Source organism: Diceros bicornis, chromosome 16 (assembly GCF_020826845.1).
Source record: "Diceros bicornis minor isolate mBicDic1 chromosome 16, mDicBic1.mat.cur, whole genome shotgun sequence".
Classification (NCBI taxonomy): domain Eukaryota; kingdom Metazoa; phylum Chordata; class Mammalia; order Perissodactyla; family Rhinocerotidae; genus Diceros; species Diceros bicornis.
Window position 1 is genome coordinate 68,064,238 of NC_080755.1, and position 17,143 is coordinate 68,081,380.

At 44.6% G+C, this 17,143-nt stretch overlaps 1 protein-coding gene across 4 annotated transcripts in view; it reads right to left on the minus strand.

Annotated features, from left to right (window-relative positions):
* Positions 1 to 17,143, minus strand: part of SLC66A2 (solute carrier family 66 member 2) — a 72,999-nt gene that overhangs the window by 10,150 nt on the left and 45,706 nt on the right. For all 4 annotated transcript variants that reach the window (XM_058557361.1, XM_058557362.1, XM_058557360.1 and 1 more), the window contains one exon: positions 13,881 to 14,097. In XM_058557361.1, the coding sequence (XP_058413344.1) occupies positions 13,881 to 14,097 (217 nt within the window). The remainder of the gene's footprint in view (positions 1 to 13,880; positions 14,098 to 17,143) is intronic.

The window sequence follows — 17,143 nt, forward strand, 5'->3', positions numbered from 1 at the left end:
AGTTATTTTTTAAAGACAGCAGGGCTTTTTCCTCTTTTTAATGGGGTTTTGTTAAACTCTAATTATTCCAGTTCTCCTCTTATGTTGGGCTGGCCGGCTGGACTGTGTGTGTGTGTGCATGTAGTGTGTACACATGCATGCGTGTGGTGTGTACACGTGTGGTTTGTGTGTAGTGTGTGTACGTGTGTGTGTAGTGTGTACACGTGCATGTGTGTGGTGCGCACACCTGTGGTTTGTGTGTAGTGTGTGCGTATGTAGTGTGTACATGTGTGTACGCCTGTAGTGTGTACATGCGCATGTGTGGTGTGTACATGCATGGTTTGTGCGTAGTGTGTGCACGTGTGGTGTGCGCGTGTGCGTGTGCTGTTGTGGGTACATGTGCACGTGTGTGGTGTGTACACGTGCATGTGTGTGGTGCGTACACACATTGTGTGTAGTGTGTGCACGTGTGTGTGGTGTGTACGTGTACATGTGTGTGTTGTGTACACGTGAATGCGTGTGGTGTGTACATGTGTTGTGTGTAGTGTGTGCATGTGTGCGGTGTGTATGTGTGCGTGTAGTGTGTACATGTGCGTTTGCACAAGTGTGGTTTGTGTGTAGTGTGTGCGTGTGTGTGGTATGTATGTGTGTGGTGTGTACACGTGCATGAGTGTGTGCACACACATACACTCAACCACAGACGCCATGTATGGCATCCTCCACTCGCACAATTACGGGGCCTAGTGTGTGTTGAGAAGGGCATCAAGAAGACATGTGGGGGCTGATGCAAAGGAGGCCCCTGGGAGACGCTGCTCCACTTCCATAGCTGAGACGCCCAGCTGCTTGTCTGGGTTCAAGGCAAGGCCAGAGCTAGACCAGGCGAGACGCCTCCCAGACGCGGCTGTCAAGGCATGAAAACCAAGTGTCCCGGCTGGGACTGGCCGCGTGGCCTGGGCGGCCCCGAGCTGCTGCCCCAAGGGGTGGTCCAGCTTCTGCCCACCACTGCCCAGTGGGTGGCCTGCATCTCAGCTTCCCCGCTGCACGACAGCCGCGACGTGTGCCACATAGGCTGGGCACTCTTCTGAATGTCTGTGCCTCGATGCTCCAGCATTTCCAGAGGCTTCCCCGTAGGTCCCTCCCCACCTGCGGTAAGGATTCCCATCGCGGTTCTCACACGTCGGCCTCCTCTCGTCTCTCTCACCCACCCCCGGGCCCCCAATAATTACCTGTTAGGGAACAGTCTTCAAATCCAGGAAAACATGGAGGAAGGAGGCAGCAGGTATTCTCGCAGAATCCGTCTTTCAGAGCTTGCTGTGTTAATTGGTGAAGTCATTGCAAACGCCTCGTCACTTTTTATTACTGGTTCAGAAGCAACAATCACTGCATATTCTTTTAAAGGGAAATCATTCAAAAATATGTCTGACAGTTGCTCCAAAGCATAAAATGAGTGCGTGTGTATGCACGTGTGTGCATGTGTGTGCACGAGTGTGTGCATGTATGCGTGTGTACATGTGGGTGTGTACATACATGTGTGTACACTCGCCCTTTAAACAAGCCTGGTGAGGCAGGACTCTCCAGCGGAGCCCTGTGAGAAGGTGGATGAGGCGTTGAGCGAAACAGGAATTCAGAGTCCCCGCCCATCTTGAACATCCTAACGGTAGTCTTTCTGACGCGGAGTTGGGGCCAAGTGTCCCAGAGCAGATCTGAGGTGGCATTTCATCTCCCATGGCTCCGGTCGCCGGCGCTAGTTGGTCCTCAGAGAAAAACGTCATGCTTTCATTTTTCAGGCTTCTGTTACTTCCCATCATTCTCCTGCTTTTTCTGCGTCTGTAAATGCTGGCCTGTGTGCACGCATCTTAAATATGTGATTTTACACTGGAGACTATACACCAGGAAGCACACACGCCCCATCAAACTCATTCATCAACCTGCACAGGGACACTCAGATTCTCATTTTCAGGATCACTGAGTCAGATTCACCAACCTGACTGCCAAGCTGTTCTGGGTGCTGGGGATGTGGCACAGAGCAGGAGAAGGAAGGTCACTGCCCTGGGGCAGGAAGATAAAGTGACAACCAAAGAGAGAATGACTTTGGACAGTGGCAGGCCTGGCTTTAGATCAAGAAGGCGGGATGGAGCAGAGACCTGGGTGATCCAGGGGAAGAGTAGCCAGAGTGCTCCAGGCAGAAGAACGTGCCAAAGGCCCTGGGGTGTACGTGAGCTCAGTTAAGAGAAGCAAATGGCAAAACCGCTGTCTCCTGCCCATAAGAGAAACAGGATTGTTTTGTTTATGCACATTTAAAATTTAATCCATTACTAGATGAAAACCCTTTTCAAGTTTCCTTACACAAGCTTCTTTGAAGATGAATAAATTTTTATAGGAAATAAAACTGTAATCCACTCCCCCTGCACTTACCCTCCCTCCAACACATATTCAGTCTGTGCTCGCCCCTGAGAAAAAGGGACGCTGATCTGTTAAACATACACAGAGCGAGAACAGAGTCACCTTCCCACACTGACTCAGGCACACTCAACTTCCAGGAGTAGGTAATGGACAGCCTGCTCTGAATGGAAAACCTGTGACCCTCCTCGACCCAGAAAATGGCTCCCTTCACCTCCACGACTCCGACGACACCTGCCTTCACCTGCACGACCCTGACATCACCTCCCTTCACCTCCATGACCCCGACATCACTTCCCTTCACCTCCACGACCCTGACATCGCCTCCCTTCACCTCCGTGACCCCGATGACACCTCCCTTCACCTCCACGACCTCAATATCGGCCCCCTTCACCTCAGGCAGCTGCAGGGCAGGATGGCATCCCCAGGCCCCATGCATGCAGATGGCACGACCACAGGGCACAGGCCCAGGTGACCTCCACCAGCCTGGCCCTGCAGACTCGCCCACGTAAGCCATGGCTGAGTCTCCATGTAAAGATTCTCTACCTGGTATCCCATGGCTCATTAACATGACGGCACCTCTGAGAACGCAGCTAACCTAATTACATCTCCACCCAGACCCGGTTCTCTGTGATGGCAGGGACCTCATACTAAGTTAGCCTTCCTGCACTCGGAGCTGACTGAATTAGCGACACATCCATGACAGAGATGGGCTTCCCCTCCATTGGCACGGGACCTTGACATGATGATCTGTGTGGGTCCTCACTCCTCGCATGGGCTCAGGGCCTCCCCCCAAATACACGCCGGGCCTTCTAGCCAAACTTCCTCACAGTTTCAACTGGAATCTCCTTCTTCACCTCAGTCTTCTCCAGAGGACAACTCCCTCCTTTTGCTTTCTGCCTTCTCGCACCCAGACCCACCAAGAAGATGGTGGAGGAGCCACTGGGGGGAGAGGGCCTGGGGTCACCGAGGGCTGATGACTGCGCACATCCTTTATACCCTAACATCAAGATTCCAGTCGATGTGTGCCATTCCTCTTCTCAAAGTCAAATACTCCAAATGCCATATTCTCTGTCAATCACATGATCATCTTCTGAGACAAGAATCTGAACGTCAAGTGGGAAATGGACGTGTGGCCTCGCCCACAGCTGCACTTCCGCAGAGCAACACAGACCTCCAGCGGTCTGGACAGCGGTCTCTCTCCAGCACTCCTTTGCAAGATGAGTTACTACAGCTCTGCCAGGAACCCATTACCCCAGAGGGCCTCTTCTGCATGTTTTGCCATTATACACAAATTCTCCAAAATTAGGACAATCATCTAGGTGCCTAAACTGGTTGATTTTCCACATTCATAAATGTTTCCCCAGGTATTCTCCTATTTTCCAAAGGTGGCTTAGAGAGTCAACTATTTCATTCCTTCACATGTTCATTCAATAAATATTTACTGAACTGCTGAAATTTTCCAAACACTTCATCAGATGCTGGGGGAGAAATGTATGGGATACAGACCCTGCCTTCAAGGCCTTTGGTCACGTAGGTGAGACCCCAAATTAAAACATCAGTGCATCTGGGCTTCGTATCACTGTCAGAGGGCAAAGATGCTCTGGAGGTGTGTGAAGGCAGTGGTCAAACAGTTAATAACAGGAAGATTAAAAGACCAGCCTAAAAGACAGCTGCAGATATGTTTCCTGTACCGAAGAGAAGAGCATCGCACACAAAAGCAAAGGTCAGTTAAAACCAGGTGAGACATGAACTTCGGCTTCCCAGAAGATGAACTCATCTCCCTATTCCTCCTACAAAGTACAATGGATGTGCCTGGACGTTACGTATAAACACACACAAGAAGACTCTCAAAGGTGGAGAGAAGGCGGCGGCCTGGCTGGGGACCTCTGCACTTAGGGACAACACAGTGGCCAACCCTTGTGGAAAACCCTGGGTTTTCTTTTTGCCTCATGAACCCCAGACTTGGAGCTGAAGAAGCTGGCAACCTGGAACGCCAGCAGACGCAGACCAAAAGCCCCCAAGAACAGGCTGCTCTTCCCATCCAAGAGAGCAAGAAGGGGGCTGCCTGGCAAAATAGGCAACTTTCAGACAACTGCTCTACTCTAGACAAACAACACACAAAAAAACTACAGCTCCACCACCACCCATGACAGCAAAGAGTGGGAATCCTAGGCTTCCACTGCTGCCATGCACTCAAGACCCTCTGCCAGGAAGTGTCAGAGAAAGCCCACAAAAACAGAAGGTTTAAATAAGACCCAGAGGGCTGGCCCCGTGGCTTAGCGGTTAAGCGCGCGCGGTCTGCTACTGGCGGCCCGGGTTCGGATCCCAGGCGTGCACCGACGCACCGCTTCTCCGGCCATGCTGAGGCCGTGTCCCACACACAGCAACTAGAAGGATGTGCAGCTATGACATACAACTATCTACTGGGGCTTTGGGGGAAAAAATAAATAAATAAAATTATAAAAAAAAAAAATAATAAGACCCAGAGTCTTATAACATGGAAATGTCTAGGTTCCAAAGGAAAATCACTCATCATACCAAGAACCAGGAAGATCCCAAATAGAATAAAAAAAGACAATCTTTAGATGCCAAAACTGAGATGGCAGAAATGTTAGAAAAACCAAAGATTTTAAAGCAGCCACTGTAAAATTGCTTCAATGAGCAATTATGAAAACGCTTGAAACAAATAAAAAAATAGAACACCTCAGCACAGAGAAAGTTTCACCAAAGAAATAAAAGATATAAAGAAGAACCAACGAAAATTTAATGTATTCAAAAATACAATAACCAACAGGAAAAAGTCAGTGAACAGGCTCAAGAACAGAATGGATGGGACAGAGGAAAGAATCAGTGAACTGGAAGACAGAACAACAGAAATCAGCCAGTCTGAACAAGGAGAACAGAGGGAGGAAAGCAGCGCTTCGAGGACATGTGTTTGATCATAACAAACGATCTAATGTTCGTATCATCAGTCAGAGAAGAAGAGGGGAAAAGCGCAGGACCGAAAAAGTATTCAAAGAAATACTGGCTGAAAAATTCCCCCAAATTAGCAAGAAACATAACCCTAGAGATTCAAGAAGCTGAATGAATCCCAAACAGGATAAATCCACACCAAGACACAGATCACAATCAAAATTCTAAAGACTAAAGACAAAGAAAAAAATCTCAAAAGCAGCTAGAGAGGAATAACACCTTACTTATAGGGGAAAAAACAATTAAAATGACAGTGGGTTTCTCATCAGAAACCATGGAGGTCAGAAGGAAGTGGCACAACATTCTTCAAGTGCTGAAAAAGAACTGTCAACCCAGAATCCTGTGTCCAGAGAAAGTATCCTTAAGGGATGAAAGGGATATCAAGACATTCTCAGATGAAGGAAAAGTAAGAGAATCTGCCACCACCAGATACGCCCTGAAAGACTGGTTACAGAGGCTTCTCTAAACAGAAAGAAAACAATAAAAGAAGGAATCCTGGAACAGCAAGAATGAAGAAGGAACATGATAAGCAAAACTAAGGGTCAATACAATAGATATTCCTGTTCATTTTCAGTTTTCTGCATTATGTTGATTGAAGCAAAAATTATAACACTGTCTAATATGGTTCAAAATATGAGTAGAGGAAATATTTAAGAAAATTACATTATAAATGGAGGAGGGTAAAGAGAAATAAATGGAGGTAAAGTTTCTATGCTTCACTCAAACTGGTACAATGGTGACACAAGTAGACTGTGATAAGTTATGTATATTAATATAATACTTAGACAAATCACTAAAAAATCTATACAAAGAGATACACACGCAAAAACACTAAACAAAAATGAATTCTAAAAAAAGTTCAAGTAACCCATAGAAAGTCAGAAAAAGAAAACAGAGAAACAAGAAACAGTATAGAAAACAAAAAATAATATAGCAGATTTAGGCCCTAACATATCAATAATTATAATCAATGCAAATGGTATAAAGATGTCAATTAAAAGACCAAGATTGGTAAAGTGAATTAAAAAAACATGACCTAACTATATGCTGTCTACAAGAAACTCACTTCTAGTATAACAATATAGGCAGGTTGAAAGTAAAAGAATGGAAAAAGATATATTATGCAAACATTAATCAAAGAAAGAAGCAGTGGCTATATTATTATTAGATAAAGCATATTTCAGACCAAAGAAAATTACTAGAGACAGAGAGAGACGAATATAATGATAAAAGGGTCAACCCACCGAGAAGACATAGTCATTCTAAATGTGTATTCACCAAATAGCCAAGCTGCCAAATATGGGAACCAAAAACTACCAGAACTAAAACTAGAAATAGAGAAATTCACAATTATAGTTGGAGACTTCAACATCCCTCTCTCAAAAACTGATAGAAAAACTAGCCAGAAAGTCAGCAATACAGAAGAACTCAACAACACCATTCAACCCAAAGGAACTAATCTTAGAACCCAAAGTTCTCTAATCTTAGAGAACATTCCATGCAACAACAGCATAATACACATTTTTTTCAAGTGCCCACAGCACACATACCAAGACAGAAGATATTCTGAGCCACAAGACAAACTTCAACAAACTTAAGAGAATTGTAGTCATACAGAGTGTGTTCTCTAACCACAATGGAACACAATTAGAAATAAATAATGGAAAAACAAAAGGAACATCTCTAAACACATGGAAACTATACAACACATTTCTAAATAATCTATAGGTCAAAGAGAAAGTCTTAAAGGAAATAGACATTCATAGTTACGAACAAAAATGAAAATAAAACATCAAAATTTGTGTACAGCTAAAGCAGTGTTGAGAGGGTATTTATAGTACTAAATGCTTACATTAGAAAAAAGAAAATGTCTTATATCAACAACTTATATAAAGATAAGAGCAAACAGTGAAATTTAAAACAGAAAAATCAACAAAACAAAGAGCTGATTCTTTGAAAAGATCAATAAAATTGAAAAACTTCTAGCAAGAGAGAATACACAAATTACCAGGAACGGAACAGAGGATATCAATACAGACCCTGCGAACATCCAAAAGACAAGAGGGGAATACGATGGCTAACTCTACACTCTTGAATTTGACAAGACAGATTAAATGTATCAATTCCTCAAAAATCCCAAACTACCACAGCTCACTCGATATGAAATATATAATTTGAATAACTCTGTAACTATTAAGGAAATTGAATCCATAATTTAAAACCTCCCAAAAAAAGAAATATTCAGGCCTAGACAGATCATCAGAGAATTCTAGTAAATGCTTAAAAAAGAGTTAACACCAATTCTGCACTCTCTTCCAGAAAATAGAAGGAAGACTTCCCAATTAATTTTATGAATCTAGTATTACCTTAATACCAAAGCCAAAGAAATAAAAAAAAAAAAAACTACAGACCAATATCCCTCATGAATATAGACACAAAAATTCTTAAAATAATTAGCAAGGAAAATTCAGCTGTATATATATATATATATATATATATATATATACACACACACACACACACACACACACACACACACACACACACACACACAGACATATATACAAATGTATACACTATGGCTAAGTGAGGTTTATTCCAGGGATGCAAGACTGGTCCAATATTTGAAAGTCATCAATGTAATCACCATTGGCTAAAGAAGAAAAACCACATGATCATATCAATCAATACAGAAAAAGCATTTGACAAAATTCAACACTCATTCAACATAAAAACTTTCAGAAAAACTGGAATAGAGAACTTTCTACACCTAACATTATACCTAATGGTGAAACACTGAATGCTTTCTCCTTAAGATCGGGAACAAGCAGAGTCTGCTATCACCGCTCTTATTCAACATAGTGCTGGAAGTTCTAGTTAGTGCAACAAGGCAAGAAAAAGAAATAAAAGGTATACAGATCAGAAAAGAAGATATAAAATTGTCCCTATTTATACATGATTGTTTACATAGAAAATTCAAAGGATCTACAAAAAACTCCTAAAACTAATGAGTTCAGCAAGGTGGCTGGATAAAGGTAAACATACAAAATTAATTGTATTTCTATATACTAGCAATGACATATGGAAAACGAAAATAAAAATGAAATACCAATTGCCATCACTCATAAGCAAATGAAATAATTTGGTGTAAATTTAATAAAACACGTACTAGACTTGTATCCTGAAAACTGGGAAAGGCTGATGAAAGAAGCAAGGAAGATCTAAATAGAGAGATACCCCATATTAATGGGTCGGAACACTCAACATAGTAAAGATGTCGCTTCTCCTTAAACTGATATACATGTTTAATACAATTTCTATCAAAATCTCAGCAAAATTTTTGGCAGCTATAGATTATCCTAAAATGTATAAGGAAAGGCAAAGGAATTAGAATAACAAAAACAATTTTAAAAAAGAAGAAGACAATGGGAGGAATCAGTTTACCCAATTTCAAGATTCATTATATACCTGCAGAACTAAAGACTGTAGGGTATTGGCAGAGGGAGAGACACCCAGGTCAATGAAATAGAAGAGAACTCAGAAAGAGATCCACACAAATATGCCCAACTGATTTTTTACAAAGGGCCAGGGTGGGGGGTGGGGGTGGGGAGAACATCAACCTAAGTCTCATGTCTTGTAAAATAATTAACTCAAATGGATCACAGATTTAAATGTAAAATGCAAACAATAAAACTTTTAGAAAAATACGTAGGAGAAAATGTTCAGGATCTAGGGCTAGGCCATGGGTGCTTAGACTTGACACCAAAATCATGATTCATAAAAGGTAAAACTGAGAAACTGGAGTTCATCAAAATTAAAAGCATTTGCTCCATAAAAAGTCCTGTTAAGAATATGAAAAGACAATCGACAGACTAGGAGAAAGTATTGGCAAACCACATATCCAATAAAGAACTAGTATCTAGAAATATACATATATATATATATATATATATATATATATTTTAATGTTCTCAAAAATCAACAGAAAAAAAATCCAATTAGAAAATGGGCAGAAGACATGAAGAGACATTTCACCAAAAAGGATATATAGATAGCAAATAAGCAAATAAAAAATGCTCAACATAATTATCCATTAGGAAAATGAAAATTAAAACCATAATGAGATATCATTCCACTCCTATCAGTGGCTAATGTGAAAAACAGAGGCATCAAATGCTGGCAAGCATATGGAGAAACTGCTGGTGGGAATGTAAAATGGTACGGCCACCCTGGAAAACAGTTTGGCAATTTCTGTAAAAACTAAATATGAAACTACCACACAATCCAGCAATTGCATTCTGGGCATTTATCCAAGAGAAATAGAAATTTATGTTAATGCAAAAACCTGTACATGAATGTTTATAGAAACATTATTTGTAACAGCTGGAAACTGGAAATAACCCAGATGTCCTTCAACAGGTCAATGGTTAAACAAACTGTGGCACATCCCTACCATGAGACATCACTGGGAATAAACTGTTGATACAGCAACTGATGAATCTCCAGAGAATTATGCTGAGTGGAAAAAGCCAATCTTAAAAGACTGTATATTGTGTGATCTCATTTATACAACATTCTTGAAATGACAAAATTATAAAGATGGAGAACAGATCAGTGGTTGCCAGGGCTTAGGTCTGGGGGTGGGGCTGGGACGGATGGAGATGGGTGTGGCTATAAAAGGGTGTCAGGAGGCTCTGGGGGTGATGGATGCCCTGTGTCTGGACTGTCTCAGTGTCAGCATCCTGGTTGTGAGACTGGGCTGCAGATCTGCAAGATGTTACAATTGGCAAATTGGGTAAAGGGTACATGGGATCTCCCTGTATTATTTCCTTCTTTCCTTTTCTTTTGGTAGGGTTTTTTTTGTGTGTGTGTGTGAGGAAGATCAACCCTGAGCTAACATCTATGCCAATCCTCCTCTTTTTGCTGAGGAAGACTGGCCCTGAGCTAACATCTATTACCAATCCTCCTCCTTTTTTTCCCCTTTTTCTCCCCGAGGCCCCAGTAGATAGTTGTATGTCATAGCTGCACATCCTTCTAGGTGCTGTATGTGGGACACGGCCTCAGCATGGCCGGAGAAGCGGTGCGTAGGTGCGCACCCGGGATCCAAACCCAGGCCGCCAGCAGCGGAGCGTGCGTACTTAACTGCTAAGCCACAGGGCCAGCCTTGGTAGGTTATTTTTTATTTTATTTTTTACTGAGGCAAAATACATAACATAAAATTTACCATCTTAACCATTTTTGGCATACAGTTCACTGGTACTAAATACATTCACTTTGCTGTGCAATTATCACCATCATCCATTCCCATAAATCTTTTCACCCTGTAAAACTGAAACTCTGTCCCCATTAAACATTAACTCCCCATTCTCCCTTCCCCCAGCCCCTGGCACCCACCATCTACTTTCTGTCTCTATGATTTTGATTACTCTAAGTACCTCATATAAATGGAATCATACAGTATTTGTCTTTTGTGACTGGCTTATTTCACTCAGCACAATGTCCTCAAGGTTCACCCACACTGTAGCATATTGCAGAATTTCCTTCCTTTTTAGGCTGAGTAATAATCCATTGTATGTATATCACATTTTGCTTATCCATTCATCCATCAATGGACCGTTGAGCTGCTTCCACATCTGAGATGTGAATAATGCTGCTATGAACATGGGTGTACAAATATCTCAAGACTCTGCTTTCAATTCTTCTGTGTACACCAAAGAAGTGGAATTGCTGGATCATATGGTAATTCTATTTTTAATTTTTTGAGGAAATGCCATACTGTTTTCTACAATGGCTGTACCATTTTGTATTCCCACCAACAGTGATAAGGGTTCCAAATTTCTCCACATTCTCGCCAACACTTACTCTTTTTTGTTTTGTTGACAGTAGCCATCCTAATGGGTGAGGTGTGTGAGGTGACATCTCATTGTAGTTTGATTTGCATTTCCATAATAATTAGTGATGTTGAGTGTCTTTTCTTGTGCTTATTGGCCATTTGTAATCTTCTTTGGAAGACTGTTTAGAATATTCTTTGGAAAAATGTTTATTCAAGTCTTTTGTCCATTAATTGGGTTGTTTGGTTTTTTGTTGTTGAGTTTTAGAAGTTGTCTATATATTCTGGATATTAATCTTTTATCAGATACATGATTTACACATAGTTTCTCTCATTCTGTGGGTTGCCTTTTTACTCTATGGATAGTGTCTTTTTTTTTTTGGTGAGGAAGATTAGCCCTGAGCTAACATCTGTAGCCAATCCTCCTCTTTGTACTGAGGAAGATTGGCCCTGGGCTAACATTCATGCCCATCCTTCTCTACTTTATATGTGGGACGCCGCCACAGCGTGGCTTGACAAGCGGTGCGTAGGTCCGTGCCCAGGATCTGAACCTGCAAACCCCAGGCCACTGAAGCAGAGCGTGAGCACTTAACCACGATGCCACTGGACCAGCTGTGGATAGTGTCTTTTAATGCACAAAATTTTTTGATTTTATCAAGTCCAATTTGTCTATTTTTTCTTTTGTTACCTGTGCCTTTGGTATCATACCAAAGAAATCACTGCCAACTCCAATGTCATGAAGCTTTTGTCCTACATTTTCTTCTAAGAGTTTTACTGTTTTAGGTCTTACATTTGGGTCCTTGATCCATTTTGAGTTAATTTCTATAATCGGTGTTAGGTAAGCTTCTAATTTCATTCCTTTGCAGGTGGAGATCCAGTTTCCCCACCACCATTTGTCGAAAAGACTAACCTTTCTCCATTGAATGGTCTTGGCTCCCTTGTCGAAAATCATTTGACTATATATGTGAGTGTTTATTTCTGGGCTCTCCATTTTATTCTCACCGGTCTACATGTCTCTCTATGCCAATAACACATTGTCTTTGATTACTGTAGCTTTGTAGTAATTTTTGAATCTCAAAGTGTGAGTCCTCCAGTTTTGTTCTTTTTTGAGATTGTTTTAGCTATTTGGGGTCCCTTGAGATACCATATGAATTTTAGAATGGGTTTTTCTATTTCTGTGAAAATGTCATTGGGATTTTGATAGGGATTGCATTGAATCTGAGATCGCTTTGGTAGTACTGACGTTTTAACAAGATTAAGTCTTCCAGTCCTTGAACACGGGATGTGTTTCCATTTATTTATGTCTTCTTTAATTTCTTTCAGCAATGTTTTGTAGTTTTCATTGTACAAGTTCTTCACCTCTTTGGTTAAGTTAATTCCTAAGTATTTTATACTTTTTTGGTGTTATTATAAATGGAATTATTTTTCTAATTTCCTGAGGTCAGGGCAGCCCCATAAGGGAGTGTCCTGAGACGGGCTCTTGGTGGTGTTGAAGGGAGGAAGCTGTTGTGTCATTTCCTACATTAAGACACTTGAACCTTCAGCCTTCTGGAGACACCGGTGGATCTCATCCTCCCGTCCCTGGATCGTGGCCTCCTGCCACTTGTACAGGTAGCCTCCTCTCTGGCCTATCTCTGACCAATGGTTGGCCCTGTCCCATCATAAAAGCTTGGACGTGGAAAGTCAAGACAGTGTTGGATTCATATTCCCAGGGAGTCCCCTGCATGACAGGATACAAGAGCCGCGTGCAGACACATCACAGGATTTAACTGGTAAACGGTGACAGCTCAGGTGCAGCCAAGCACACACGTACACAGGTATGGGCAGACGGGCTCGGAAGCAGCAGATGTGGGAGCAATGTGAGCCTGGTGTGAGCATGCTGTGGCCACAAAGCAGGTGGTCAGCCTCAGTGAGTCAGTGGGTGCCAAGGGCCCATGGGGAGGGGATACTAATCCCCAGCCACTGGACCGGCCTCCATGACACATGGCTCCCACCACCAACGACAGCGCATCTCATGACGCACAGCCCCCACCACCAACAAGAGTGCATCTCATGACGCACCGCCCCCACGGCCCCCACCACCAACATGAGCGCATCTCATGATGCACGGCCCCCACCACCAACGAGAGCACATCTCATGACGCACAGCCCCCATGGCCCCCACCACCAACATGAGCACATCTCATGACACACGGCCCCCATCACCGAGAGCACATCTCATGACGCATGGCCCCCACCACCAACGAGAGCGCATCTCATGACACACGGCCCCCATCACTGAGAGTACATCTCATAACACAGCCCCACCAACGTAAGCCAGGGCTGCCTCTGCACGCTTCTGCACTCTGTGGGCAGAGCCTACTCCCCTCACCCCCACTCTTCTACACTCGGCACCTCCCTCCACTCCAACGCTTCAGGCTCAACAGCCCTGAAGGAGCAGCTCTCAGATCCTGTGACCAGTTATCTGCTTCACAAGAAGATCTCAGCTTCCCATCACCCGTGGCGCACTAACATAATGGTCATGCATCAAGAGGTCAATGGATCAATGTGTTTAAATCTAAACTGCTCTTTAACTGGCAGTTTTACAAATATAATTGAAAATAAAGCAACTATGTTTGTACACGTTTGATTTTTACCAGATGAGTGGGCACCCTGATGCCAACAGGCACAGCAAGAGCATTGTGTGCCCACCTACCTCATGCCCTCTGTGGACTGGTGGCGGTGGTTGCGGTAGAGCTGCGGCACGCCCAGCATGGCCTCTGTCAGCACAGCCAGGAAGCCCAGGGTCTCCACAAACAGGGCCGAGTCGATGGACAGGTATGTGATGTAGCCTGCCACACCTGTGAAGGCCAGGACACACTGCACATAGTCTGCAAAGCTGCTCCAGTGCCAGAAGTGGTGAGGGTCGAAGTCTAGGGCAAAAAGAGAGAGACGTGAGCTAGGCTTGCAGGTCCGGCTCAGTGTGAGGAGAGGGACGCGAACCACGTGAGGGGGTCGAGGTCAGCGTGACGAGAGGGACGGGAACCTTGTGAGGGGGTCGAGGTCAGCGTGAGGACAGGGACTCGAACCGAGTGAGGGGGTCGAGGTCAGCGTGAGGACAGGGACGAGAACCTCGTGAGGCGGTCGAGGTCAGCGTGACGAGAGGGACGGGAACCTTGTGAGGGGGTCGAGGTCAGCGTGAGGACAGGGACTGGAACCGAGTGAGGGGGTCGAGGTCAGCGTGAGGACAGGGACGAGAACCTCGTGAGGGGGTCGAGGTCAGCGTGAGGAAAGGGACGCAAACCTCGTGAGGGGGTCGAGGTCAGCGTGAGGAAAGGGACGCAAACCTCGTGAGGGGGTCGAGGTCAGCGTGAGGACAGGGACTCGAACCGAGTGAGGGGGTCGAGGTCAGCGTGAGGACAGAGACGAGAACCGCGTGAGGGGGTCAAGGTCAGCGTGAGGACAGGGACGAGAACCGCGTGAGGGGGTTGAGGTCAACGTGAGGACAGGGACGAGAACCGCGTGAGGAGGTCGAGGTCAGCGTGAGGAGAGGGACGCGAACCGCGTGAGGGGGTCGAGGTCAGCGTGAGGACAGGGACTCGAACCGAGTGAGGGGGTCGAGGTCAGCGTGAGGAGAGGGACGCGAACCGCGTGAGGGGGTCGAGGTCAGCGTGAGGACAGGGACTCGAACCGAGTGAGGGGGTCAAGGTCAGCGTGAGGACAGGGACGAGAACCGCGTGAGGAGGTCGAGGTCAGCATGAGGAAGACGGATGTGAGCCATGGGGCTCCAACTGCTCTCCACCAAGGCACTTCTGAGGGAGACTTAACACAGATATTAACTCAGCAGATATTAACTCATACAAGATGCTAGAACCCTTAAATTCCTCCTAGAATAGTACTGATAGCATAGTGCAGGATTATACCAGTGCCTGTAGGATCTCTTTCCGGGGTTAGAACCCCCATGCCCCCTCCACAACTCTGGATTAGTTAACCATGCATCTCCATTTCTTCAGATGTAAACAAGGAATAGAGTACCTACCTCCTGGGCTTGTTTTAATGGTTAAATGAGTTAATCTTATGAATCTTAGAAAGTACTCAGTCCACAATAAGGGCCCAATAAAGGTATATAATTATTATCACCACACACTGAGTTGACAGAATATTATCATTTGCTCGATAGATGTGTCCTGCAGAAAACAAATTCATAAGCACTCACACAAATTAGCAAATTACGTGACGTTCACAGGCTTTGGCAGATGAACATGGGAGGAGGTGGGGACAGAGGAGACTGAAGGAAGGTCAGGGAAATGGGGACAAACACAGAGGGAGCACGGGAGGGGCATGACGTGCCCGAGCCCAACTGGCACTTAGACCAGCAGGGTCCAGAGCCAGGGCACCCACTAGGAAAAGGCCGAGCAGGGCTGCAGGTGTGGGTGAGGACGCCAGGTGTCGGGGCTGGCTGTCTGCGGGTCTGGGAAGTGCCGTGAGGGGGGTGTCCAAGCATACACATATGCCCTGTCCTCCTAGCTCCCCAGACCTGGGTCTCCCCTACCACTCCACTCCCTCACCCCACATTAGAACACCACCGGGCCTCTAAGCTAGAAAGGGGGTTGTGGGTGGGAGGGCTGGAGATGGATGGACATGGTCCGCAGGCTGAGGTCACACCAGAGGGGGCATCACCTTTCCAGAGCAGGGAAGGGTGTAAGCCAGGTATACTTCATGAAGAAGCCCCAGCGGCAGCAGGGGGCTGGAGTGTGCTGGGGGCAGCTGGGACACAGAGCTGGGGGCAAACGCAGAGGTATTCCAGACAGAGGGCACCAGAGGATGCAGCAAAGGGAGGACTCTCAGACCTGCTGCAGTTCCCACCCTCTGTGCCAGAGGAGTGGAGAGAACGTGCTCAGAGCTGAGAACTCAGACCAGGACAGGGATGGGCTCTGCACAGGTGAGCTGAGGACACCAGGAGAGGGTCCAGGGACAGGGATGGGCTCTGCACAGGTGAGCTGAGGACACCAGGAGAGGGTCCAGGGACTTTAAAAACCTGAGTCTGAGTTCAGTCTGTCGGAAGCCTTTCTATTTTAGGTTCTTAATGAGCAAGTCAATTGGCAAACGACTAACAGAAAATTCTTATTAAAAAGTTTCTGAGAAGAGACTAAGGTTGGACCTTTACCTGACTATATACAAAAATTAACTCAAGATGGATCAAAGATCTAAACATAAGAGATACAACTATAAAACTCTTAGAAGAAAATATAGGGGGAAAGCTTCATGACATTGGCTTTGTCAATGATTTCCTAGATACGACACCAAAAATACAGGCAACAAAGGAAAAAATAGATAAATTGGACTACATAACAACTTTAAACTTCTGTGTTTCTAGGGAACAAGCTCTTTGACATTGGTCTTGGCAAAGATTTTTTTGGATATGACACCAAAAGCACAAGCAACAAAAGCAAAAACAAACAAGTGGGACTACATCAAACTAAAAAGCTTCTGCACAGCAATGAAAACAATCAGCAAAATGAAAAGGCAACCTACGAATGGGAGGCTGGCCAACAGGTACATGAAAAGGTGCTCAACATCACTAATCATCAGGGAAATGCAAATCAAAACCACAATGAGCTATCACCTCACACCTGTTTGAACGGCTATTATCAAAAAGACAAGAAATAACGTGTTGGTGAGGACGTGGAGAAAAGGGAACACTTGTGCCCTGTTGGTGGGAATGTAAATTGGTGCAGCCACTACGGGAAACAGTATGGAGAGTCCTCAAAAAATTAAAAATAGAATAGCACATGGTCCAGCAATTCCACTTCTGAGTATTTATCCAAATAAAATGAAATCACTAATTGGGAGAGACATCTGCACCTCCATGTTCATTGCAACATTAGTTATAATAGCCAAGACACAGGAACAACCTAGGGGTCCAGTGATGGATGAACAGATAAAGAAGATGCGAATATAGGGCATACCTCATTCTAC